The following is a 27642-nucleotide window of genomic DNA, read 5'->3' on the forward strand; positions in this document are numbered from 1 at the left end:
GGAGATTATCAGTGGTCTTGTATGTCTTCCAATTACTTATTATTAATGAATTAGGAGAATTTTGCATGCGCAGTTATCTCTCCTTTACTGATAGAGAACAACAGGCCCCATTTTTTAAACAGAAATGAGCCCCATAGGTGCAACCTACATCTATAGGACATTTATGTGGATATGCTATAAATTTTGCAAGCAGTTTATTTTATTCATTCATTATATGGTGAGCGGATCCGTGGATGTTCGGGTTTGCTGGGTTCAGCCAGACATTAGTTAAGAGTTTGGTTCAGTACCCAGACTTAACCCCGGACACCGAACCCCATATAAGTCAATGGGGACCCAAACTTTGGTGGTGTAAAATGGTTGTAATAACAGCTAGGGGGCTGCAAAAGGAAGAAAAATGGGGGTAAGAGCAGGACAATTGTCCTGCAAACAAATGTGGATAAGAAGTTAAAAAAAAGACTATATTTTTTAACCAGGACAGATAAAGCAGACAGCTGAGGGCCGCAGCCCTCAGTTGTCTGCTTTACCTTGGCTGGTTATCAACAATAGAGGGCACACCACGCCATCTTTTTAAATGATTCATTATTACCTATTAGACACTTCTCCATTGCTAACCCCTGGACATGATGACAGCTGTCAATTCACAACCCACAAGTATTACTCCAATTGCCACCGCACCAGGGCAATCGGTAGGAACCGGGTAAAGCACTAGATTCGGCGCATCTTATGGGTGCATCACTTCTGGGCAGCTGCAGGCTGCTATTTTTATGCTGGGAAGGGCCAAATAACCATAGACCTTCCCAGTCTGATAATGCCAGCCCACAGCTGTCTGCTTTACCTTACCTGGTTATCATAAATAGATGTGACCACACATCATTTATTTTTTCTTACTTTGTTCACAGCCACATTCAGGCATCTTCACCATGCTGATAAGTTTGTTGATTGGCTTGGTTGACAGCCTTTAATCAAACTTTATTCAGTATCCGAACAGCACCTGAACTCGTACAAGTCCTTGTTCGAGTTTGAGCCCCGGACACTAGGCATCTCATACAAACCCTGAACTGTACAGTTCCTAATTGTTAATAAAGTGGCCAAATGTTACTGTTGGCATCTAAAAATATGGCTATTAAAGATGTTAGGAACCATTATAACTAATGACCATAGCATCTTATGAGGTTTAACTCCTGGGATCAGATAGAATTGTGGATGCGTAGTCACCTCTCCATTCCTGATAGCGTGTGTAAGAGGTGGAGCCCCCATCTGTGCTATATATTGTCGGTATGCCATAAATTTTCTAGGTGGGATAAACCCTTCGATGTGAGATTGTTGGGAGGACACATCTTTATCTGAGCTGCAAGATCAGGCACAGTTACCTCAAAGAGAAGGCGGCTGTATTACAGAACCAGACACAGTCATGTCGCGGGCGGAGGAGGGGACGCTGCGCTCACCACTGCTCGGGTCCGGCTGCTGCTGCTCGGTGGTGGCTCGAGCGGTGGGCCGGATCCCGGGGACTCGAGCGGCGCTCCTCGCCCGTGAGTGAAAGGGGCTGGTTTGGTTTAGGGATATTGTCCGTGACGCCACCCACGGTTGTGGTGAGGTTATGACACCACCGCTGCTCTGGACGGGGAACCCGGGAGTGGTGACAGGGAGCAGCTTGGATGTTGTTTTCTCCCCTCCGTGGGTAGGAGGGTTGGTTGTCCCGGGGCCCGGTGAGGGTTAGGGATGGCAGGCGGGTTACGGGGCCTGGTGAGGTGCAGGGTCACGGGGGCAGCGCTGTGCCGCACGGCACGGTGGTACTCACTCAGCCAGTAATTCATACGGAGTCTCTGGTCAAACAAATGGCTGGATGGACGGGTCCCACAGACGGCTGCGGTAGCTCTCCCGGTAGGTTGATGGTGACTGCCTTTCCCTGCACCTGTGTTGTGTTTACGGTTCCAATGGCTTCCCACCGGTAACCTGCTCCCCAGCTTGGATGGAGGCTGAGGGAGCCCCTTTTGCCCGCAGGCTCTGGCCCTGGGAACTGTAGCCTTGGCGGTGACTGTGTTTCCCTTTACGGTGTGAGCTGTTGCCTTCAATCGGGTCTTGACTGCTGGGAAACCCCGGAGGTTCCCTTCGCTAACGGATTTGACCAGTTTTACGGCGACTCCTAGCCTGGTCGGGGTCCGTAAGCCCTGCCGAATGGTGCTGGCTTCTCTTTGCTCCCCGATCCGGTACTGTCGGGCCACCGCCCGTCCCCGGTCCTTACGGTTCGCTCCAATCAGCCTCTCCTGCAGACGGTCACCACCGTCTGCCAACCTTGCTGTATGTGTCCGGGCCACACAACCGGACACGGTCAGTCTCCTCTACTACCTCACTCTTCACCACTGAACTCTAATCTGACTCCTTTTTCCCGCCTCCAGGACTGTGAACTCCTCGGTGGGCGGGACCAACCGCCTGGCCCACCCCCTGGTGTGGACATCAGCCCCTGGAGGAAGGCAACAAGGATTTTTGTTTGGCTTCGGTGTGCCTAGCCGGGGTGTGGGGTGTGTTGGTGTAGTACCTGTGACGACCTGGCTTGTCCAGGGCGCCACAGTCACACCTACCGGAAGGCAGCTGTATTACAGGACCAGCCATGGTCCCACCTACCGGAAGGCAGCTAGATTAAAGGACCAGGCACAGTCACACACACCAGAAGGCAACTGTATGAAGGGACCAGGCACAGTCACACATACTGGAAGGCAGCTGTATTATGGGACCAGGCACAGTCACACCTACAGGAAGTCAGCTGTATTATGGGACCAGGCACAGTCACACATACTGGAAGGCAGCTGTATTATGGGTCCGTCCAGGCACAGTCACACACACCGGAAGGCAGCTGTATGAAGGGACCAGGCACAGTCACACCTACAGGAAGGCAGCTATGTTATGCAACCAGGCACAGTCACACATACCGGAAGGCAGCTGTATTAAGGGACCACGCACAGTCATACATACCGGAAGGCAGCTGTATTATGGGTCCGTCCAGGCACAGTCACACTTATGGGAAGGCAGCTGTATTATGGGTCCGTCCAGGCACAGTCACACACACCGGAAGGCAGCTGTATGAAGGGACCAGGCACAGTCACACCTACAGGAAGGCAGCTATGTTATGCAACCAGGCACAGTCACACATACCGGAAGGCAGCTGTATTAAGGGACCACGCACAGTCATACATACCGGAAGGCAGCTGTATTATGGGTCCGTCCAGGCACAGTCACACTTATGGGAAGGCAGCTGTATTATGGGTCCGTCCAGGCACAGTCACACTTACGGGAAGGCAGCTGTACAGCAGGACAAGGCACATTCACACCTATTAGAAGGCAGCTCTACAGCAGGACCAGGTACACACCTACTGGAAGACAGCTGTATTATTGGACCAGGCACAGTCACACATACTGAAAGGCAGCTGCATTACAGAACCAGGCACAGTCACACATACTGGAAGGCAGCTGTACAGCAGGACCAGGCAGATTCACACCTACCAGAAGGCAGCGGGTACAACAGGACCAGGCACAGTCACACATACTGGAAGGCAGCTGTACAGCAGGACCAGGCACAGTCACACCTACTGGAAGGCAGCTGTACAGCAGGACCAGGTACACACCTACTGGAAGGCAGCTGTACAGCAGGATCTGCCATGATCACACCTACTGGAAGGCAGCTGTACAGCAGGACCAGGCACAGTCACACCTACTGGAAGGCAGCTGTACAGCAGGACCAGGTACACACCTACTGGAAGGCAGCTGTACAGCAGGATCTGCCATGATCACACCTACTGGAAGGCAGCTGTACAGCAGGACCAGGCACAGTCAGACTCATACCTACTGGAAGGCAGCTGTACAGAAATATACTGTAAAGGAAAGAACGGTACTCACCAGCTTACCGAGACCCCTTCATTCTGAAGGCCAGTCCCCCACCAATTACGCATGTTTTTTCTTTTCTGGAATTCCCCTTTAACCTGTGCCCCGAGTGGTTATTAAATGGGTTTTCTAACCTCTGCTACGTTTCCCGCTGATTTTCTCCTTCTCTGGCAGATTTCCTTCCCACTCTTATTAATAAAGCCCCCGCAGAGGTTTATTGAATTCCTTCTAGGTGCAATGTAAGAAAAAAGGTTAATCTTCTCGTAGAAGCTGTAATTAACCTCGTCAGTGCAGCGGCCTCTGATACCGGGGATTCACACTAATTAAAACCCAGTGCTCTTTGTGGTAACTGGAGTAAATTATCACCAATTATACCGCGATTTGGAACATCTTCATCAACAGTCTCTTGTTAGACGCAGCGTTCAGTCATTATTCAGGAAGCGAGGCTTTCATATGCTGCCAGACTAATTATTTTTCTTAAAGCGGCCATCCCCCAGTACTTCTGCTGCTAATAACTGCCTATGTTACAGGATGGAAATAGATAGATAGACTGACAAGCAAAAGGGTAACAATGTTTATATCTTTGGACTTTCAGGCTCCATATTTCACCATCCACTGCAGCTTTGAGCGTGAGACGACCTTCTCGATCAGATTCCATCATGTCTGGAACAAAATCTGATTCCATGTCTCTTCTACACGTGCCCAATGTCTTATAGATATGGACCCACTTCTGTCTCAAAAATGGGGCCTGTTTCAGTAAAGGAGAGGCGACTTCACAAGTGCAATTCTCTTAATTAACTTTTCTGAAAATGGAGGCCACCTCTTCATTCCTGATATCACGAGAGGACCCTTTTAAGTAACTATAGGTCCAATGTAAGGTCATCAATCAACCAAGAGTGAAAGTGAGGGTTCAATTGAGGATTCAATGTAGAAGACTCAGTGACGGACGTAAACTCAGTCAGCTGTGAAGGTCACATACAGTGGGTGGTTTGTGGCAAAGATGGAGAGGAGATAGAAGGCGAGATAGCGTGAACCTCTAGACTGAATAGAAACACAGGGTGTGAGCAGCGTTGTGACTAGAGACCATTCATCAAATAGATTGGCCCCTGACAATAGGAGCCGGAGGATGGAACCCTAGCAGACAGGTTAACCTTAACTAGCCTGGGAATGTAGTCGACCAACTGAACAGTTCCCCACTAAACAGCTGAAAGAACTAAGCTTTACTCCGTTCATGATGGGACCTAGGGGCGATCCTGTTGTGGTGGCAGAGGGACCACTGTTGTGCAGAGTTCAATTATGGTACGCAAGACAAGGTGGCAGAAACAAGGGTACAGCTTTATATACAAGCAGGGGTATTCTGGTAACAGTCAAGTTTAAAACACTGCAAAATCTAGCTGGAGCGCCCCAACTATACGTCCCCCCAACTATTACAAAGATAAGTTCAACAATACAAACAGGCAAGCACAAAATATTCAAAAGCTGCTCTGTGCTAACAACCCAGCTGGCCTCTGCAACTCGGGCCGTGTGGTTACTGTGCTCTGGATATTGAGGCCTACACTACGCTCTATTAAGGTACAGTTGAGGGGGAACAAGTCAACTACCGGGATTTTGGTACTGTCATGCTCTTCGGTGCACACTTCTCCTTTCAGGTCAGGGGGAAAATCTTCTTCTCTTGCGGGCCTGGGCTCTCCCGACTCCTCCGGGTGATCTCTTCTTTCCGTTTAGATTCGCCAACCTAGGAGCATCTAAGTCTGGTACTCGTTCGATGGTCCGGTTTGCTGTATTTCTCGCAACTGGCTCTCACACTAGATATGGGAAAGAACCAAGCCAAGCGTACGGCAACAGGAAAGGGAAGGGAAACCCTGTGTCTAGGGAAGGGGGGATGGTGACCCCATTCCCATGACCCAGGGGTCACCTGACCAAACCTTCCGATGGCCCCTGGCTCCCCTGATCACCCTAAGATAGGTTCTGCACCTATGCACCGAGCAGGATACCAGGCCCTGGCTGACCCTGAACTGAGCCAGTAAGGAATGGGTGGGATGAGTGCTTAGTCAACCCCACTAAGCTCTAAAGAAGACACAGGGAGGGGGGGGGGACAAATTACTTATAAGAAGACTCAGGGAAAGGAACAGCAACACACAACGTTTCTTCAGATGAATACAAGCCGACTGCTTGCACTTAAGACTGTATAGGAATATAGCTCTATCACCAGCAAACACCAAGGGGAAATGTGGGTATTTAAGGACCTGAGGGGAAGTGATGAGGATTAAGGGGTACTTTGCACGTTGCGACATCGCTACTGCGATATCGTCGGGAGTCAAATCGAAAGTGATGCACATCCAATGTCGGTAACGACGTCGCAACGTGTAAAGCCTAGATGCGCCGATAAACGATCGCAAAAGCGTCGTAAATCGGTGATCTGTGTAGTGTCGGACATTTTCATAATGTCGCACCAATAGGAGATACGATGTTGTTCCTCGTTCCTGCGGCAGCACACATCACTGTGTATGACACCGCAGGAGCGAGGAACATCTCCTTACCTGCCTCCACCGGCAATGCGGAAGGAAGGAAGTGGGCGGGATGTTTACGTCCCGCTCATCTACGCCCCTCCGCTTCTATTGGACGGCTGCCGTGTGACATCGCTGTGACACCGCACGACCCGCCCCCTTAGGAAGGAGGCGGGTTGCCGGCCAGAGAAACGTCGCAGGGCAGGTAAGTGCGTGTGAAGCTGCCGTAGCGATAATGTTCACTACAGCAGCTATCACAAGATATCGCATGTGCGACGGGGGCGGGGACTATCGCACTCGGCATCGCTAGCATTTGCTAGCGATGTCGCAACGTGTAAAGTATCCCTAACAGATGAAAGGTGAGGATATCCGCAGGGTCCTAAAAGGAAAGGTATTAGCCCCAAGCAGAGAAGATACATAGGATACCATTTATACCACAGCAGGAATAATAGGAGATAAGGGAGCATTTTGCGCAGCCAAACACTGCGGCCTTTTTCAGCTGGACATCACAGGACTATCTGTCAACCATCACACACCTGTGACACCAACACCTTTTTACAATAAATGTTTTGGGGAATTTTTCATCAGATAAAGTAGCTATAGCATATAAATAGCATTAACATTCATTAATATATATTGTTGTCGCACCATTTTTTCTGTGCTTGTTGACATCACCTAGTGAACTTCGAGGTGTCGAGTGCAGTGTGGGTGAAAGCCGACTTATTGGATCATAAACAGTAGGCGCCATAATCACGATTTGCTGTTTCTTTGCTATTCTCTTATTCCCAGGTAAATGTTATTCTTAAAAGTGAAGTCTTACAGTTTTTACACTGCCCACAGGAGCTGTTCTAAACTCTTACACATGAACATTAGCTGCAATAAACTGACTTGTCCCATATGAGTGTGTGCAAAGGTCATTATGAAGGCAGGAGGAGGAGGTGAGCTGTGACATCACGTATTGTCAATGGTGGATCCTGTGTTATCTACTGTATAAAGTGGTGTTAGCAGTCATTGTACAGGAGGGAAGGAGGTGAGCTGTGACATCACCTATTGTGAACGATGGATCCTTTGTTATCTACTGTATAAAGAGGTGTTATCAGTCATTGTACAGGAGGAGGAGATGAGCTGTGACATTACTTATTGTGAATGGTGGATCCTGTATTATCTACTGTATATAGAGCTGTTATCAGTCATTGTTAATTAGGAGGAGGTGAGCTGTGACATTACTTATTGTGAATGGTGGATCCTGTATTATCTACTATATATAGAGGTATTGTCAGTCATCGTACAGAAGGGAAAAGAAGTGAGCTGTGATATCACCTATTGTGGATCCTATGTTATCTATTCTATATAGAGATGTTATCAGCCACTGTACAGGAAGAGGAGGAGGTGAGCTGTTACATCACCTATTGTGAATGGTGGATTCTTTGTTATTCACTATATATAGAGGTTTTATCAGTCATTGTACAGGAGGGGGAGGAGGTGAGCTGTTACATCACCTATTGTGAATAGTGGATTATTTGTTATCCACTATATATAGAGGTTTTGTCAGTCATTGTCCAGGAGGAGGAGGTGAGCTGTGACATCACCGATTGTGAATGGTGGATCCAGTGTTATCTACTGTATATAGAGGTGTTATCGGTTATTGTACAGTAGGGGGAGAAGGTGAGCTGTGATATCACCTATTGTGGATGGTGGGCCTACTGTAACTTTATTTGGGAAATGGTAAAAGGTTCATTATGACTATAGGCCCCCATACACATTAGACTGATGCCGGCTGATATTGATGGGTTTGCATGACAGTTTAGCATGTTTGGGGCCCCTGTGCTATCCACTGACAGGTGATGTCGGGGGACAGAAGAATCCAGCATGTCTGATCTTGGACTGTCGATCGTTCAGTAAGAGAAAAGCTGCTCTTGTGTATGGGAGAGTCGGGGGAGATGGAGGTAGCTGTCGGCTGAATGCTGCTGTGTGTGTATGGGGTCCTAAGAATGGTGGGGGGCTACACCCAGACGGCACAGATAGGTGATAGAGGATAGATCTATATTCTTTACCACACTATGGCTGTCCTCATGTCCTGTGGATCCTCAATAAATCTGACACCAATTTAAACTTTAGTAAGTAACATCTCAACTCTGCGCACCTCGTGGAGGCAACTGCTGAACGCCGCACTTTAGAAATATGTAAAACTTCACTATTGTCAGACTACAAAGGGAAGTGCTCGTCTGACAAGCCGACTATTCCCCTGCGACGCCTCCTGCTGCTCCGCCATTCTATCCCTGCAATCCCAGAGGAGCTCATTATTACCAATGTATATCTATTGTAGAAAATGGAGGAGGCAGTGACAGACATTGGGGGCTGATGAGCGTCTACATGGGGCTTTTTTATATAGTTTATAAACTGTATGGAATCTGCAAAGATTCCGTATAGTTTATCCCTCTACAGTATCTATCCATCTATCTATCTATCCCTCTACAGTATCTATCTATCTATCCCTCTATCTATCCCTCTACAGTATCTATCTATCTATCCCTCTATCTATCCCTCTACAGTATCTATCTATCTATCCATCTATCTATCCCTCTATCTATCTATCTATCTATCCCTCTATCTATCCCTCTATCTATCTATCCCTCTATCTATCTCTCTATCTATCCCTCTATCTATCTATCCCTCTATCTATCTATCCCTCTATCTATCTAGCTATCTATCCCTCTATCTATCCCTCTATCTATCTATCCCTCTATCTATCTATCCCTCTATCTATCTCTCTCTATCTATCTATCTCTCTATCTATCGCTGTCTCTATCTATCCCTCTATCTATCTATCTATCTATCTATATCTATCTATCTATCTATCTATCTATCTATCTATCTATCTATCTATCTATCTATCTATCTATCCCTCTATCTATCCCTCTATCCCTCTATCTATCTATCTATCCCTCTATCTATCTATCTATCTATCTATCTATCTATCTATCTATCTATCTATCTATCCCTCTCTCTATCCCTCTATCTATTCCTCTATCCATCTATCTATATATGTATCCATCCCTCTATCTATTTATCTAAGTGCGATTAACATGAATTTACCACCAGATGTCGGTAACAACCTATCCACACAGGTAAAGAGATCAAACCATAAATGTCCATAAGTTAAATGATGTGTAATAATGAGAAATGAAATAGGGAAAAAGTATTGAATACGGTTAGTGAAATGTATTTAATACTTCGTACAAAAGCCTTTGGGTGGCCTGCATTGCTCAGGTGGGATTTTGGCCCATTCTTCCACACAAACACTCTTCACATCCTAAAAGTCCCGACTCATTCTATAAATTCAAAGTTTTACTTCCTTCCAGACATTTCCTATTGGGTTCAGCTCCGGTGATCGGCTCGGCCATTCTAGCAGATTTATTTTGTTTCTGTGAGCCAACTGTGGATTTCCTTGGCCGTGTGTTTGGGATCATTGTTTTGCTGAAATGTCCGCCCTCGTTTCATCTTCATCATCCTGGTGGATGTCAGCAGATTTTTATCAAGAAAAAATCAGTACATTTGTCCATTTATCCTTTCTTCCATTATATGAAGTTTTCCAGTGCCACATGCTGAAAATCAGCCCCACACCGTGATGTTCCCACCTCCAAACTTCACTGTTGCTGGTGTTTTTGGGTTGATTTGTATTTTGGCCTCCAAACATGGTGTATATTATGGCCTCTAAACAGTTCAATTTTGGTCTCATCTGACCAGATTATATTCTTCCAGTATTTCACAGACTTGTCTAAATGTTGTTGATTAAACTTTAAATGTTCTTGAACCTGCTTCTTGTTCAGCAATGGAGTCTTGCATGGTGAGCGTGTATAAAGTAGCGTGCATACAGGAGCGTGCATACAGGAGCGTGCATACAGGAGCGTGCATACAGGCCATGGAGGAGAGGGCATTATTTATTGTTTTCTTATAAATTATTGTGCCTGCTGACTCAAGGTCTTTCTGTAGCTCTCCACAGGTGGCCCTTTACTCTTGGACAACTCTTCTGATAATGCTTTTCATTCCTCTATTTCACGTCTTGTGGGGAGCACCTGGTTGTGGCCAGTTTATGGTGAAATGTTGTTTCCATTTCCAGATTTTGGCTCCAACACAGTGCTCAGTGGAACCTTCAATAGTTAAGAAATTCTTTAACCAATGCTATCAGTATGTTTTGCCAATAATAAGATTGTGAAGGTCTTGAGACAGCTCACTGGTTTTACCCATCATGAGATGTTTCTTGTGTGGCTCCTTGGTAATGAGAAACCTTTTTATAGGCCGTCAGTTGAACCAGCTGATATTATTTTTCACTAAGTGGCAGAATTGCTTTCTAAATAATGATAGATTTCAGCTGATGTCATAACTTTCCATGGCTTTTTACAGCTCTTTTTCTTCATGTGTTGAATACCTTTTTTCCCTGTGTCATTTCTCATTATTACAGATAACTTAAGTTATGGACATCTATGGTTTTGATTTATTTGCCCTTGTGAATTGAATGGGTTGCTATCTATCTATCTATCTATTCGAGTAAGGAAGTGCCATGAAAAAAAGGTTTGACATGTAAAACGAAGCATCAGTTATGTAAAAGAAAAATTCATGTGTCAAGGCTCCTTAAAGGCTTATTATTGACTTTTAGAAATTCCACATCCAATAGGAGGCGCTAGAGTTCCCATCCTCTTCCTCTCTGAAGCAGCTATGTGTGTCGCGGGCGGAGGGGCCGCGCTAGCTACGCTCGGGTCCGCGGCTGCTGCTGCTCGGTGGCTCGAGCAGTGGGCCGGACCCGGGGACTCGAGCAGCGCTCCTCGCCCACGAGTGAAAAGGGGGTGGTTTGTTTTGGGAGATAGTTCGTGACGCCACCCATATGTCATGGTGATAATGGGCACCACCGCTACTGGTGACGGGGATCCCGGGAGCAATGGCAGGGAGCAGCTAGGATGTTGTCCCCTCCGTGAGTAGGGGTTGGTGATCCCGGGGCCCGGTGGCAGTACGGGGAGGCAGGGTAGCTGGGGTGCAGGGTTGCAGGGGCAACGCGGCGCGGTGCCGGATGGCACTGTGGTACTCACTCAGGCACAAATTCACAGAGTCTCTGGTAAACCAAACGGCTGGATGGAAGGGTCCCGCAGCCGGCTGCAGTGTCTTTGCTCTCCACGGACAGGTTGATGGTGGCTGTCTTTCCCTGCACCTGTGTAGAATGTATTGACTCCGATGTCTTCCCAACGGTAGTCCGCTTCCCGGCGTATATGTACCGAAGGAGCCCGTTTTGCCCGCAGGAGCTGGCCCTTGAATCCCTAGCCTATGGCGGTGGCTGTTTATCCTCGCGGTGTGGAGTGTTGCCTTCTGTTGGGTCATCGGTGTTAGGAAACCCCTGGGGTTCCGGTCACTTTCGGATTTGACCATTGTCGGCGGCTCCTAGCCTAGTCGGGGTCCGATGGCCCTGCCTTTGTGCTGGATGCGAATCTGCTCCCCGACTTGGTACCGGCGGGCCACCGCCCGTCCCCGGTCCTACGGTTTTGCTGACTTGCACCACCTCCTGCAGACGGCCACCACCGTCTGCCGACCTTGCTGACAGTGCCTGGGCTGCTACCCAGACACTAGCAGTTTTTCCTCTCAACTCCTCACTCCACTTCCGCTCAACTCCAAACTCTAACTGAACTTCCTCCACTCCTCAACTCCTAAACTGAACTGTCTGCTTTTCCCACCTCCAGGCCTGTGAACTCTTCGGTGGGTGGGGCCAACCGCCTGGCTCTGCCCCACCTGGTGTGGACATCAGACCCTGGAAGGAGGCAACAAGGGTTTTATTTGACTGGTGTAGACTATCCAGGGGAGGGTGTGTGTGATGTTATGTCTGTGACTACCTGGCTAGTCCAGGGCGTCACATGTGCATATTGAAATTCCTAGAGGAGCATTGTATGGCCTATAAGTCTCCTTACGCCAGGTGTGGGCTCCACACAAAGAAGAAACGTATCCCCTTAAATACATGGATTCAACAACAATACAAAAGTTAGACATAATGTGTAAAAATGGAGAAAAGAAAATCAATACTAGTACCACTGTCTCTAGGAACAGTGTGATCCAAACCTGTGTCGTGACTCAAGTTTTGTCCGAGACGACCTAGATTTTTCGTACAAATTATTATTCAATTTTACAATTATTTTATTTAGTTTTATTTATTATTTATAATTATTTATATCTAATTATAATTTTTACAATTATTTTAATTCTACAATAATTTTACAATTCTTTTATTTATAATTATTTATATTTATTTATATATTTTTTACAATTATTTTAATATTACAATAATTTTAGAATTATTTTATTTATTATTTACGGTATATATTTATATATATTTTTTACAATTATTTTAATTCTGCAATATTTTTACAATTATTTTATTTTTTTATTTATATTTATTTATATTTTTTTACAATTTAATATTACAATCATTTTACAATTATTTTTTTTATAATTATATCTATTTATATTTTTTTTTACAATTATTTTAATTCTACAATAATTTTACAATTATCTAATTTTTTATTTATATTTATTTATATTTTTTTACAATTATTTTATTACAATAATTTTACAATTTTGTTTTTATAATTATTTATATATATTTATTTATTTTTTTACAATTTTAATATAATCATTTTACAATTATTTTAAGTTTTTATTTATATAATTTTACAATTAGTTTTTTATAATTATTTATATCTATTTATATATTTTTTACAAATATTTTAATATTGTAATAATTTTACAATTATTTTAAGTTTTTATTTATATCTATTTATATCTTTTTACAATTATTTTAATATTACAATCATTTTACAATTTATTTTTTTTATGTATAATTATTTATATTTATATATTTTTTTACAAATATTTTAATTTTACATGTATTTTACAATTATTTTATTTTTTTATAATTATATCTATTTATATATGTTTTACAATTATTCTATTACAATCATTTTACAATTATTTTATTTTTTTATTTATAATCATTTATATCTATTTAGATTTTTTTTACAATTATTTTAACATTACAATCATTTTAATTTTTTATTTATATTTATTTAGATATTTTTTTACAATTATTTTAATATTACAATAATTTAACAGTTATTTTACAACTTTATTCACAATTATTTGGGGAAAATGTTCTCTGGGCGTATGAGACAAAAGTGAAACTTTTCGACCCCAAAAAGCATACCGATTTGTTTTGGAGGAAATAGTGTGCTGCACACTGACACCGAATTTTTCCCGAACTGTGAACCGTGATGCAAGAGCCCATCCAGCTTGACTGATAGCTGTGGCTTGTACTGAGCAAGTGTGGTGCGTCCGTAGGGAGGAGGCACCCTGAGGAGCTGCCAATCAAGCCAGGTGGGCAGAGATTGACTTTAAACTTCTAAAAAAGGATTCTACAGTCATTGTGTCATGAAAGTAAGTACAGCAGCCTCATCAGGATCGACAATGGAATTGTCAAATCTAGTGACAAATCTACTTTAGTAACTAGTAATCGCCTCCACTAAAAGTCTTCTGTCGTTTTAAATAAAATGTATACAAGGTTTAGGACCATTGTGTTTTGAGCTCCTCAATATTTCTGGGATGCCTTTTGAGCACCGTCCTCTTCATTTTTAAACTCGAAGGTTCACTTAGTTTTTCTGCCTGCGCTATGGATGTTTACCCAATAATAGACATAAATAAGTTTAGTTAGATTGCGTTTGTCCGTAATTGGGACATTATCGGACTGTATTTTATTAGTAGTAAGGTTGCAAAGTCTTGAGACAGCTCACTGGTTTTACCCATCATGAGATGTTTCTTGTGTGGCTCCTTGGTAATGAGAGTTAAAGTGCAGAAATCCAGGTCATTCCAAAGGGTTCACTTACTTTTTCTTGCAACTGTATCTACCGGCATATGAACAGCCTGAATATAAAGAATCTTACTTGCTTCTTTTCCCGAGATGGATATATCTACTCACCATAAATCTTCTGCCATGAAGGGGACGGTATCTGCCAATAAAATATGCAGAGCAGCCTCTTCCATCACAAGGTAGAACACATTCTGTACCGGAGCTATTTTAATCCGCGACATCGAGGGAATCTTCACAAGGATTTTCAGCTTGAAACAAATATTAATAGCAGCCGACTGAGAGAAGCCGCCGTCTCCGAGGCTCCATGACGAACTCAAAGGGGAAGAATTAAAGAATTAGGCTGTGGAGCTGTTATTAAAGGGACACTCCGCTCCCAGCCAGAAGTGAAAATGGAATTAACGGAAGACTGAGAGCGGTTTTACCAAATTAAAGGGATTGTCCACTTTATCTGTATTGAAATAAATGTCTTGTGGACATAATTTTATGATTCTTACTGATCCTTTTATAGGGTTCTCCTCCTTATGTTGCTGTTGGGTGGTATTTTTCGGGTTCTCCTCCTTATGTTGCTGTTGGGTGGTATTTTTCGGGTTCTCCTCCTTATGTTGCTGTTGGGTGGTACATTTCGGGTTCTCCTCCTTATGTTGCTGTTGGGTGGTATTTTTTGGATTCTCCTCCTTATGTTGCTGTTAGCCGGTATTTTCGCGTTCTCCTCCTTATGTTGCTGTTGGGTGGTATTTTTGGGGTTCTCCTCTTATGTTGCTGTTGGATTGTATTTTTGGGTTCTCCTCCTTATGTTGCTGTTGGGTGGTATTTTTGGGTTCTCCTCCTTATGTTGCTGTTGGGTGGTATTTTTCTGGTTCTCCTCCTTATGTTGCTGTTCGGTGGTATTTTCTGGTTCTCCTCCTTATGTTGCTGTTGGGTGGTATTTTTGGGTTCTCCTCCTTATGTTGCTGTTGGGTGGTATTTTTCTGGTTCTCCTCCTTATGTTGCTGTTCGGTGGTATTTTCTGGTTCTCCTCCTTATGTTGCTGTTGGGTGGTATTTTTCGGGTTCTCCTCCTTATGTTGCTGTTGGGTGGTATTTTTCGGGTTCTCCTCCTTATGTTGCTGTTGGGTGGTACATTTCGGGTTCTCCTCCTTATGTTGCTGTTGGGTGGTATTTTTTGGATTCTCCTCCTTATGTTGCTGTTAGCCGGTATTTTCGCGTTCTCCTCCTTATGTTGCTGTTGGGTGGTATTTTTGGGGTTCTCCTCTTATGTTGCTGTTGGATTGTATTTTTGGGTTCTCCTCCTTATGTTGCTGTTGGGTGGTATTTTTGGGTTCTCCTCCTTATGTTGCTGTTGGGTGGTATTTTTCTGGTTCTCCTCCTTATGTTGCTGTTCGGTGGTATTTTCTGGTTCTCCTCCTTATGTTGCTGTTGGGTGGTATTTTTGGGTTCTCCTCCTTATGTTGCTGTTGGGTGGTATTTTTCTGGTTCTCCTCCTTATGTTGCTGTTCGGTGGTATTTTCTGGTTCTCCTCCTTATGTTGCTGTTGGGTGGTATTTTTCGGGTTCTACTCCTTATGTTGCTGTTGGGTGGTACATTTCGGGTTCTCCTCCTTATGTTGCTGTTGGGTGGTATTTTTTAAAGTTCTCCTCCTTATGTTGCTGTTGGGTGGTATTTTTTGGATTCTCCTCCTTATGTTGCTGTTAGCCGGTATTTTTTGCGTTCTCCTCCTTATGTTGCTGTTGGGTGGTATTTTTGGGTTCTCCTCCTTATGTTGCTGTTGGGTGGTATTTTTGGGGTTCTCCTCCTTATGTTGCTGTTGGGTGGTATTTTTGGGTTCTCCTCCTTATGTTGCTGTTGGGTAGTATTTTTCTGGTTCTCCTCCTTATGTTGCTGTTGGCTGGTATTTTTGGGGTTCTCCTCCTTATGTTGCTGTTGGATGGTATTTTTGGGTTCTCCTCCTTATGTTGCTGTTGGGTGGTATTTTTCTGGTTCTCCTCATTATGTTGCTGTTGGGTGGTATTTTTGGGGTTCTCCTCCTTATGTTGCTGTTGGGTGGTATTTTTCGGGTTCTCCTTTTATGTTGCTGTTGGATGGTATTTTTCGGGTTCTCCTCCTTATGTTGTTGTTGGGTGGTATTTTTCGGGTTCTCCTCCTTATGTTGCTGTTGGGTGGTATTTTTCTGGTTCTCCTCCTTATGTTGCAGCTGGGTGGTATTGCTGGGTGGTATTTTTCAGGTTCTCCTCCTTATGTTGCTGTTGGGTGGTATTTTTCAGGTTCTCCTCCTTATGTTGCTGTTGGGTGGTATTTTTCTGGTTCTGCTCCTCATGTTGCTGTTGGGTGGTATTTTTAGGGTTCTCCTCCTTATGTTGCTGTTGGGCGGTATTTTTTGGGTTCTCCTCCTTATGTTGCTGTTGGGCAGTATTGTTCGGGTTCTCCTCCTTATATTGCTGTTGTGTGGTATTTTTGGGGTTCTCCTCTTATGTTGCTCTTGGGTAGTATTTTTGGGTTCTCCTCCTTATGTTGCTGTTGCGTGGTATTTTCTGGTTCTCCTCCTTATGTTGCTGTTGGGTGGTATTTTTCGGGTTCTCCTCTTATGTTGCTGTTGGGTGGTATTTTTGGGTTCTCCTCCTTATGTTGCTGTTGGGTGGTATTTTTGGGTTCTACTCCTTATGTTTCTCTTGGGTGGTATATTTCTGGTTCTCCTCCTTATGTTGCTGTTGGGTGGTATTTTCTGGTTCTCCTCCTTATGTTGCTGTTGGGTGGTATTTTGGGGGTTCTCCTCTTATGTTGCTGTTGGATGGTATTTTTTGGGTTCTCCTCCTTATGTTGCTGTTGGGTGGTATTTTTCTGGTTCTCCTCCTTATGTTGCTGTTGGGTGGTATTTTTCTGGTTCTCCTCATTATGTTGCTGTTGGGTGGTATTTTGGGTTCTCTTCCTTATGTTGCTGTTGGGTGGTATTTTCTGGTTCTCCTCCTTATGTTGCTGTTGGGTGGTATTTTTCGGGTTCTCCTCTTATGTTGTTGTTGGGTGGTATTTTTCGGGTTCTCCTCCTTATGTTGTTGTTGATTGGTATTTTTCGGGTTCTCCTCCTTATGTTTCTCTTGGGCGGTATTTTTCTGGTTCTCCTCCTTATGTTGCAGCTGGGTGCTATTTTTCAAGTTCTCCTCCTTATGTTGCTGTTGGGTGGTATTTTTCAGGTTCTCCTCCTTATGTTACTGTTGGGTGGTATTTTTCTGGTTCTCCTCCTTATGTTGCTGTTGGGTGGTATTTTTCAGGTTCTCCTCCTTATGTTTCTGTTGAGTGGTATTTTTTGGGTTCTCCTCCTTATGTTGCTGTTGGGCAGTATTGTTTGGGTTCTCCTCCTTATATTGCTGTTGGGTGGTATTTTTCGGGTTTTTCTCCTTATGTTGCCGTTCGGTGGTATTTTTCGGGTTTTCCTCCTTATGTTGCTGTTGGGTGGTATTTTTCGGGTTTTCCTCCTTATGTTGCTGTTGGGTGGTATTTTTCGGGTTCTCCTCCTTATGTTGCTGTTGGGTGGTATTTTTCTGGTTCTCCTCCTTATGTTGCAGCTGGGTGGTATTGCTGGGTGGTATTTTTCAGGTTCTCCTCCTTATGTTGCTGTTGGGTGGTATTTTTCGGGTTCTCCTTTTATGTTGCTGTTGGATGGTATTTTTCGGGTTCTCCTCCTTATGTTGTTGTTGGGTGGTATTTTTCGGGTTTTCCTCCTTATGTTGCTGTTGGGTGGTATTTTTCGGGTTCTCCTCCTTATGTTGCTGTTGGGTGGTATTTTTCTGGTTCTCCTCCTTATGTTGCAGCTGGGTGGTATTGCTGGGTGGTATTTTTCAGGTTCTCCTCCTTATGTTGCTGTTGGGTGGTATTTTTCGGGTTCTCCTTTTATGTTGCTGTTGGATGGTATTTTTCGGGTTCTCCTCCTTATGTTGCTGTTGGGTGGTATTTTTCTGGTTCTCCTCCTTATGTTGCAGCTGGGTGGTATTGCTGGGTGGTATTTTTCAGGTTCTCCTCCTTATGTTGCTGTTGGGTGGTATTTTTCAGGTTCTCCTCCTTATGTTGCTGTTGGGTGGTATTTTTCTGGTTCTGCTCCTCATGTTGCTGTTGGGTGGTATTTTTAGGGTTCTCCTCCTTATGTTGCTGTTGGGCGGTATTTTTTGGGTTCTCCTCCTTATGTTGCTGTTGGGCAGTATTGTTCGGGTTCTCCTCCTTATATTGCTGTTGTGTGGTATTTTTGGGGTTCTCCTCTTATGTTGCTCTTGGGTAGTATTTTTGGGTTCTCCTCCTTATGTTGCTGTTGGGTGGTATTTTCTGGTTCTCCTCCTTATGTTGCTGTTGGGTGGTATTTTTCGGGTTCTCCTCTTATGTTGCTGTTGGGTGGTATTTTTGGGTTCTCCTCCTTATGTTGCTGTTGGGTGGTATTTTTGGGTTCTACTCCTTATGTTTCTCTTGGGTGGTATATTTCTGGTTCTCCTCCTTATGTTGCTGTTGGGTGGTATTTTCTGGTTCTCCTCCTTATGTTGCTGTTGGGTGGTATTTTGGGGGTTCTCCTCTTATGTTGCTGTTGGATGGTATTTTTTGGGTTCTCCTCCTTATGTTGCTGTTGGGTGGTATTTTTCTGGTTCTCCTCCTTATGTTGCTGTTGGGTGGTATTTTTCTGGTTCTCCTCATTATGTTGCTGTTGGGTGGTATTTTGGGTTCTCTTCCTTATGTTGCTGTTGGGTGGTATTTTCTGGTTCTCCTCCTTATGTTGCTGTTGGGTGGTATTTTTCGGGTTCTCCTCTTATGTTGTTGTTGGGTGGTATTTTTCGGGTTCTCCTCCTTATGTTGTTGTTGATTGGTATTTTTCGGGTTCTCCTCCTTATGTTTCTCTTGGGCGGTATTTTTCTGGTTCTCCTCCTTATGTTGCAGCTGGGTGCTATTTTTCAAGTTCTCCTCCTTATGTTGCTGTTGGGTGGTATTTTTCAGGTTCTCCTCCTTATGTTACTGTTGGGTGGTATTTTTCTGGTTCTCCTCCTTATGTTGCTGTTGGGTGGTATTTTTCAGGTTCTCCTCCTTATGTTGCTGTTGGGTGGTATTTTTCAGGTTCTCCTCCTTATGTTTCTGTTGAGTGGTATTTTTTGGGTTCTCCTCCTTATGTTGCTGTTGGGCAGTATTGTTTGGGTTCTCCTCCTTATATTGCTGTTGGGTGGTATTTTTCGGGTTTTTCTCCTTATGTTGCCGTTCGGTGGTATTTTTCGGGTTTTCCTCCTTATGTTGCTGTTGGGTGGTATTTTTCGGGTTTTCCTCCTTATGTTGCTGTTGGGTGGTATTTTTCGGGTTCTCCTCCTTATGTTGCTGTTGGGTGGTATTTTTCTGGTTCTCCTCCTTATGTTGCAGCTGGGTGCTATTTTTCAGGTTCTCCTCCTTATGTTGCTGTTGGGTGGTATTTTTCTGGTTCTGCTCCTCATGTTTCTGTTGGGTGGTATTTTTCAGGTTCTGCTCCTCATGTTTCTGTTGGGTGGTATTTTTGGTGTTCTCCTCCTTATGTTGCTGTTGGGCAGTATTGTTCGGGTTCTCCTCCTTATATTGCTGTTGGGTGGTATTTTTCGGGTTTTCCTCCTTATGTTGCTGTTGGGTGGTATTTTTCGGGTTTTCCTCCTTATGTTGCTGTTGGGTGGTATTTTTCGGGTTCTCCTTATGTTGCTGTTGGGTGGTATTTTTCGGGTTCTCCTTATGTTGCTGTTGGGTGGTATTTTTCGGGTTCTCCTCCTTATGTTGCTGTTCGGTGGTTTATTCTTCCACTTTTGGTTTTCCTTCCTTCCATGCTCCCCCTGTAGTCAGTAACCAATGCTTTTTCCCAATAACCAGCCTATTGTATTTTATTTGTTTTACACTGTCTGGTGGTATTATTGTGCACAATATGGCAGCAGTAATCAATAACTGTTTGGCATTTTTATATTCTACCATATGTTTGTACATTTTATGTGTGCATTTTATTGGTACTATACGGACATAATAACATTATTATCTAGGCAGTATATGGTAGTTTTATTATAATATGGGTGGCTTTACACGCAACGACATCGCTAACGAGATGTCGTTGGGGTCACGGAATTCGTGACGCACATCCGGCCTTGTTAGCGACGTTGTTGCGTGTGACACATACAAGCGACCACTAACGATGCAAAATACTCACCAAATCGTTGATTGTTGACACGTCGTCCATTTCCCAAATTTCGTTGCTGGTGCTGGACGCAGGTTGTTCGTCGTTTCTGAGGCAGCACACATCGCTACGTTTGACATCCCAGGAACGACGAACAACACTGTACCGGCAACGAGGTGGGCGTGACTTCCATGTGGCTGCTCTCCGCCCCTCCGCTTCTATTGGACGACTGCCGTGTGAAGTCGCTGTGACGCCGCACGAACCGCCCCCTTAGAAAAGAGGCAGTTTGTCGGCCACAGCGACGTTGCTAGGAAGGTAAGTCCGTGTGACGGGTACCGTTGATATTGTGCGCCATGGGCAGCGATTTGCCCGTGACGCACAAATGACGGGGGCGGGTGCTTTCACGAGCAACATTGCTAGTGATGTCGCTGCGTGTAAAGCAGCCTTTAGAGTTGCACTTGACAAAGAATCATAGTTGGGAGCCTCATGAGCTTCAAATTATGCCACCGCCAAAAACCATGATCCTGCCTTGGTCTTCAAACATTCTTAGCTAAGGTTAGGGTTATGTTAATTGTAGTGTTATCACTTCTTGTTTTTTAACCATATTTTACAGTATACTGTATATTCCTCCAGGGTAGATCCCGTACCCCATGATGCCCCAAAACCACCCGGCTACACCCGCTTTGTCTGCATTTCCGATACCCATTCAAGGACCGATCTTATCCAAATGCCATATGGAGATGTCCTAATCCACGCTGGAGATTTTACAGAGCTCGGGCTACCAAGCGAAGTGAAGAAGTTTAATGATTGGCTCGGTAAGTAATGGGTAACCCTAGAGGGTCATAGACTGGACCGTATATCTTGGTACTCTGGATTATTGTACGGTCATTGGATTTCGGGGATGCTTATGGGAGATGCAATATGAAGTGTAGCCTGAGGAACCATCACATCCAAGTGGTAAAGCTTCCATCCTAAAAGATTGGGTGACCAAATAGAAGAGTCAGAATGTCCCATTATGCATGATTTACGTCACCATGTCACATATCGGGCACGATTTGCCTATACATCCATTGGCTTGTAGGAGGGATGGATGCTATAGCGCTTGAGATGGGTGGATGTATAAAGGTAGATCCATGCGCTAAGTCCAAGGTGAATAACAAGAAATGACCACTAGTGATGCTTGGTACTCAAATCGGGCAGGTTGGACTCCCGGATGTGCTCGATATGAGTAATGAGTATAATGGAAGCCAATGGGAAACTCAAGCAGTTTTCGAGAAGTCCACAACAGGAGATCTCTCTCTTCTGTTTCCAATTGAACCATGCAGAGAAACTCAAGCAGTTTTCGAGAAGTCCACAACAGGAGATCTCTCTCTTCTGTTTCCAATTGAACCATGCAGGGAAACTCAAGCATTTTTCGAGAAGTCCACAACAGGAGATCTCTCTCTTCTGTTTCCAACTGAACGATGCAGGATGCACGGCGCTCATGCTAAATCGAGTATCAAGCAGTACCTACCACGCTCGCCCATCCATCACTACTGACCACCTTTCGAGAGGCTCCATAAAAGTCATACTAAGGCATCTTTACTAGATTAACAAGCTTTACTAATTTTTGTAACCTCATGTCATAAACCTTACATTGTTTGACAAGTTGACCAGATCTTCGATCTACCCAGATAGACAATCCCATAACTGTGTTTGGCAAAGCTCTGTCACATTCAGGCCTACTTGTGTAGACACACTGTAGGGCTTTGTTCTGTAGATTGGATCCACTAATAGTAAAAAAGTTTCAAAAAGTTTGTAATCCACCATAATCCCAATTTTAACTGAAAGTTACGAGATTTTGAGGGGATTTTCACCTTTAGGGGTCCCTTTGGTAGCCAATGTCATGCTATAGGGATGTTAGGCATCAGACATGATCCCTACAGATGGTACATATCCTGTTTCTCTCAATTCTACACAAAGACACATGGAAGTTTTTTTAAAATGTATATTGTCAGAATCCTTAAGAAAAAATTGTGTGCCATGAAGGTATTCTAGTCTACTTGTACGCATAGTGGTATATGAAACAAGGCCCCTAGAGTGCCTGTTGCTTCGTAATTTAGACATGTCATGTGCCTCTCCACATTGCCATGTAAATGTGTAAAAATTGTGACCTTCCTGCAATGCATTCTCATCCATTCTCCCCTTACTAAGTCTTAGTTCACGGGGGTATAACTTAAGAGGGTGCGAACGAAAGCATACAGCAGCACTCTGTAGCCATTTCATCCACTATAAAAACCAAAAAGACGGACTAAGCTCCTCCGAAACAGAAAAAAAGGGTAGTGTGAACAGGTGCAAGCTGATATGACTGCATAGAATACAAACAAAAGCATACAGCAGCACTCTGCAACCTTTTCATCCACTATAAAAACCAAAAAGCCGGACTAAGCTCCTCCGAAACAGAAAAAAAGGGTAGTGTGAACAGGTGCAAGCTGATATGACTGCATAGAATACAAACAAAAGCATACAGCAGCACTCTGCAACCTTTTCATCCACTATAAAAAACAAAAAGCCGGACTAAGCTCCTCCGAAACAGAAAAAAAGGGTAGTGTGAACAGGTGCAAGCTGATATGACTGCATAGAATACAAACAAAAGCATACAGCAGCACTCTGCAACCTTTTCATCCACTATAAAAACCAAAAAGCCGGACTAAGCTCCTCCGAAACAGAAAAAAAGGGTAGTGTGAACAGGTGCAAGCTGATATGACTGCATAGAATACAAACAAAAGCATACAGCAGCACTCTGTAAGCACTAAGGTGTATGCAAACATTGAATATATGAAATATGGACTGTATTACTGCTATATAGAATATATAGTCTATATAGCTCATAAATTGGCCAATTCATTGGCACCCACCAGCCGCGAAATGGTTTTATCAGAATTTCATATGTCCAATGTTTGCATACATATTTGTGGTTGCAGAGTGCTGCTGTATTCTTCTGTTATTCTATGCGGTCATATCAGCTTGCACCTGTTCACACTAGCCTTTTTCCGTTCGGAGGTGCTTGGTCAGTCTTTTTGGTCCAAGTGGATGAAAAGGTTGCAGTCGCACCTGAGCCCTGGAACCTAAGGAAGCTCAAAAATTAATATTGGCTCACAAAAGAAAACTAATACTGATAGTTGGGCGTCCTATTAGAGATTTTGCATTGGGGCTTATGAGCTTCAAGTTAAGCCACTGATGCCTACCCTTAATTCTTTGGGGGTAACCAGAGCTACCTCCCTGAAAGGGGCCAAAATTCTCTAAGCAAACCCCCCAATGCCCTTCTTATTATGTCCTACATGGGGCAAACGTAAATTCATTATCAGTAATATTCATGACCTAAGTGCAGGATGGCCCTGACCATCACAACACACTGTGGTGACTTCCATGCTTACCTGCACACATGGTCCATTCTAATTAAAGAATGACACTGATCTGATCACCGAGGTTCATCTTGACCTACGTGGGGCAAATGTAAATTCATTTTCAGTAATATACATACACTCACATTTTAGACCTTAAGTGTAGGATGGCCCTGACCGTCACAACATATCGTGGTGACTTCCACATTTACTTGCACACATGGTTATTCTAATTGAAGTACGACACTGATCTGATCACTGAGGCTCACCTTGACCTAAGTGGGGCAAATGTAAATTCATTTTCAGTAATATACATGCACTTGTGTTTTAGACTTTAAGTTCAGGAAGGCCCTGACCATCACAACACATCATGGTGGCTTCCATGTTTACCTGTACACATGGTCCATTCTAATTGGAGAATAACACAGATCTGTTCACTGAGGTTTATCTTGACCTACGTGGGGCAAATATAAATTCATTTTCAGTAATATACGTACACTCACGTTTTGGCCCTGACCATCACAACACACCATGGTGACTTCCATGTTTACCTGTGCACATGGTCAATTCTAATTGAAGAACGACACTGATCTGATTATCGAGGTTCACCTTGACCTACGTGAGGCAAATGTAAATTCATTTTCAATAATATACAGGCACTCACCTTTCGGCCCTGACCGTCATAACACACCATGGTGACTTTCATGTATACCTGTGCACATCGTCCGTTCTAATTGAAGAATGACACTAATCTGATCACTGAGGCTCATGTTAACCTACGTGGGGCAAATGTAAATTCATTTTCAGTAATATACATGCACTCATGTTTTAGACCTTAAGTACAGGATAGCCCTGACCATCACAGCACACTGTGGTGACTTCCATTTTTACCTGTGCACATTCTAATTGAAGAATGACACTGATCTGATCACCGAGGCTCACCTTGTCCTACGTGGGGCAAATGTAAATTAATTTTCAGTAATATATGTACACTCACGTTTTAGACCTTAAGTGCAGGATGGCCCTGACCATCACAGCACACTGTGGTGGTTTTCATGTTTACCTGTGCACATGGTCCATTCTAATTGAGGAACGACACTGATCTGATCACCAAGGCACACCTTCACCTATCTAGGGCAAATGTAAATTCATTTTCAGTAATATACATATACTCACTTTTTAGACCTTAAGTGCAGGATGGCCTTGACCATCACAACACACCGTGGTGGCTTCCATGTTTACCTGCACACATGGTCCATTCTAATTGAAGAACTACACTGGTCTGATCATCGAGGCTCACCTTGACCTATGTGGGACAAATGTAAATTAATTTTCAGTAATATACAGGCACTCACGTTTCGGCCCTGACCATCACAACACACCGTGGTGGCTTCCATGTTTACTTGCACACATAGTCCATTTTAATTGAAGTACGACACTGATCTGATCACCGAGGCTCACCTTGACCTACGTAGGGAAAATGTAAATGCATTTTCAGTAATATACATGCATTCACTTTTTAGACCTTAAGTGCAGGATGGCCCTGACCATCACAGCACACCGTGGTGGCTTCCATGTTCACCTGCACACATGGTCCATTCTAATTGAAAAACGACACTGATCTGATCATCGAGGCTCACCTTGACCTACGTGGGGCAAATGTAAATTAATTTTCAGTAATATACAGGCACTCATGTTTCGGCCCTGACCGTCACAACACACCATGGGTGACTTCCATGTTTAACTGTGCACATGGTCCATTCTAATTGAAGAATGATACTGATCTGATCAATGAGGTTCACCTTGTCCTACGTGAGGCAAATTTAAATTCATTTTCAGTAATATACAGGCACTCATGTTTTAAACCTCAAGTGCAGGATGGCCCTGACCATCACAACACACCGTGGTGGCTTCCATGTTTACCTGCACACATGGTCCATTCTAATTGAAGAACGACACTGATATGATCATCGAGGCTCACCTTGACCTATGTGGGACAAATGTAAATTAATTGTCGGTAATATACTGTACCTGCCCTTGTGTTTTAGACCTTAAGTGCAGGATGGCCCTGACCGTCACAACACACCGTTTTGCCTTCCATATTTACCTGTGCACATGGTTCATTCTAATTAAATAACGACACTGATCTGATCACCGAGGCTCACCTTGATCTACGTGGGGCAAATGTAAATTAATTTCCAGTAATATACAGGCACTCACATTTCGGCCCTGACCGTCACAACACACCATGGTGACTTCCATGTTTAACTGTGCACATGGTCCATTCTAATTTAAGAACGACACTGATCATCGAGGTTCACCTTGTCCTACGTGGAGCAAATATAACTTCATTTTCAGTAATATACATGCACTCACGTTTCAGACCTTACGTGCAGGATGGCCCTGACCATCACAACACACCGTGGTGGCTTCCATGTTTACCTGCACTCATGGTCCATTCTAATTGAAGAATGGCACTGATCTGATCACCGAGATTTATCTTGACCTATGTGGGGCAAATGTAAATTCATTTTCAGTAATATACAGGAACTCACATTTCGGCCTTGACCGTCACAACACACCATGGTGACTTCCATGTTTAACTGTGCACATGGTCCATTCTAATTGAAGAACGACACTGATCATCGAGGTTCAGCTTAACCTACGTGGAGAAAATATAACTTCATTTTCAGTAATATACATGCACTCACGTTTTGACCTTAAGTGCAGGACGGCCCTGACCATCACAACACACCGTTTTATCTTCGATGCTTATTTGCACACGTGATCCATTCTAATTAGAGATCTGATCACCGTGGGTTATTTTGATCATGTCAAATAACCATTTTAGAAAGGATTGGAAGAGAAATGTGGCACTAGACCCATTACCACTAATGAGGACCCTATAACTATACCCCTCCATAACTCACGCCTTCATAGTCAGTGACCCGATACTTTTTTTATTTGACACGCTGAGATAATTTTCCTATTTTCTAGTGTATAACAATGAGTCCTGTAATCTTACCGTCAGTATATACTATATATATATATATATATATATAGCTATTTTTATACATTGGTATCTAACGCCGTATAATGTCTTCTCTCTTAGGAAGCCTCCCGTACGAGTATAAAGTAGTAATTGCCGGCAATCACGAGTTGACATTTGACCACGAGTTCATGGCGGACTTAATCAAACAAGATTTCTATTATTTTCCTTCCGTGTCGAAACTGAAGCCGGAGAATTATGAAAATGTTCAGTCTCTGCTCACAAACTGCATCTATCTCCAAGACTCTGAAGTGACCGTGAGAGGTTTCCGGATATACGGCTCCCCGTGGTAAGAACAACTTATTAAAACCGGCAAAAGCTGATGTATTACAAACTGAGGTTTTTTTCCGTAAGGTGGAAATCCAGCAAACGAGGAGCGGGGGAAGAAGCGCCGATGTTTAACACATTTTGGTGTCTTAATGTACGGCGTCGTAAAAATGTTACATTCATGCGGGGCAGGCGCAACTATGGCCATGGGATGTATATAACCGGTAATAGAGAAATATTCCATCTCTCATCATCTAGTGGAAGGGAGAGGAGCCTCTATTTGCTACACTGATGGCCGATAAATGAGGTAGGATGAAACCTGGGAGTTTAGTAAAGGTTTTCTCCTTTTTTCTTTGTATATTTTCCTATATGCCTTATATATCAACTCCTTTTGCTTTATTAAGTTCCCTTTTTGCTACCGTTTCGTAAAAACCTTTATTATTGAAGTGGCTACAAATGTAATGGACACACACTCCCTTAAAGAGGGAGCTATGACCTGATGTAAATAGGCCTGGTGTA

At 43.7% G+C, this 27642-nt stretch overlaps 1 protein-coding gene across 2 annotated transcripts in view; it reads left to right on the forward strand.

Annotated features, from left to right (window-relative positions):
* Positions 1 to 27642, forward strand: part of MPPED1 (metallophosphoesterase domain containing 1) — a 96862-nt gene that overhangs the window by 21154 nt on the left and 48066 nt on the right. The window contains exons 3-4 of one of the 2 annotated variants that reach the window (XM_075342162.1): positions 21058 to 21239; positions 26920 to 27145. In XM_075342162.1, the coding sequence (XP_075198277.1) occupies positions 21058 to 21239; positions 26920 to 27145 (408 nt within the window). The remainder of the gene's footprint in view (positions 1 to 21057; positions 21240 to 26919; positions 27146 to 27642) is intronic. The other variant, XM_075342163.1, reaches the window with a different exon arrangement.

This window comes from Anomaloglossus baeobatrachus, chromosome 4 (genome assembly GCF_048569485.1).
Source record: "Anomaloglossus baeobatrachus isolate aAnoBae1 chromosome 4, aAnoBae1.hap1, whole genome shotgun sequence".
Lineage (NCBI taxonomy): Eukaryota > Metazoa > Chordata > Amphibia > Anura > Aromobatidae > Anomaloglossus > Anomaloglossus baeobatrachus.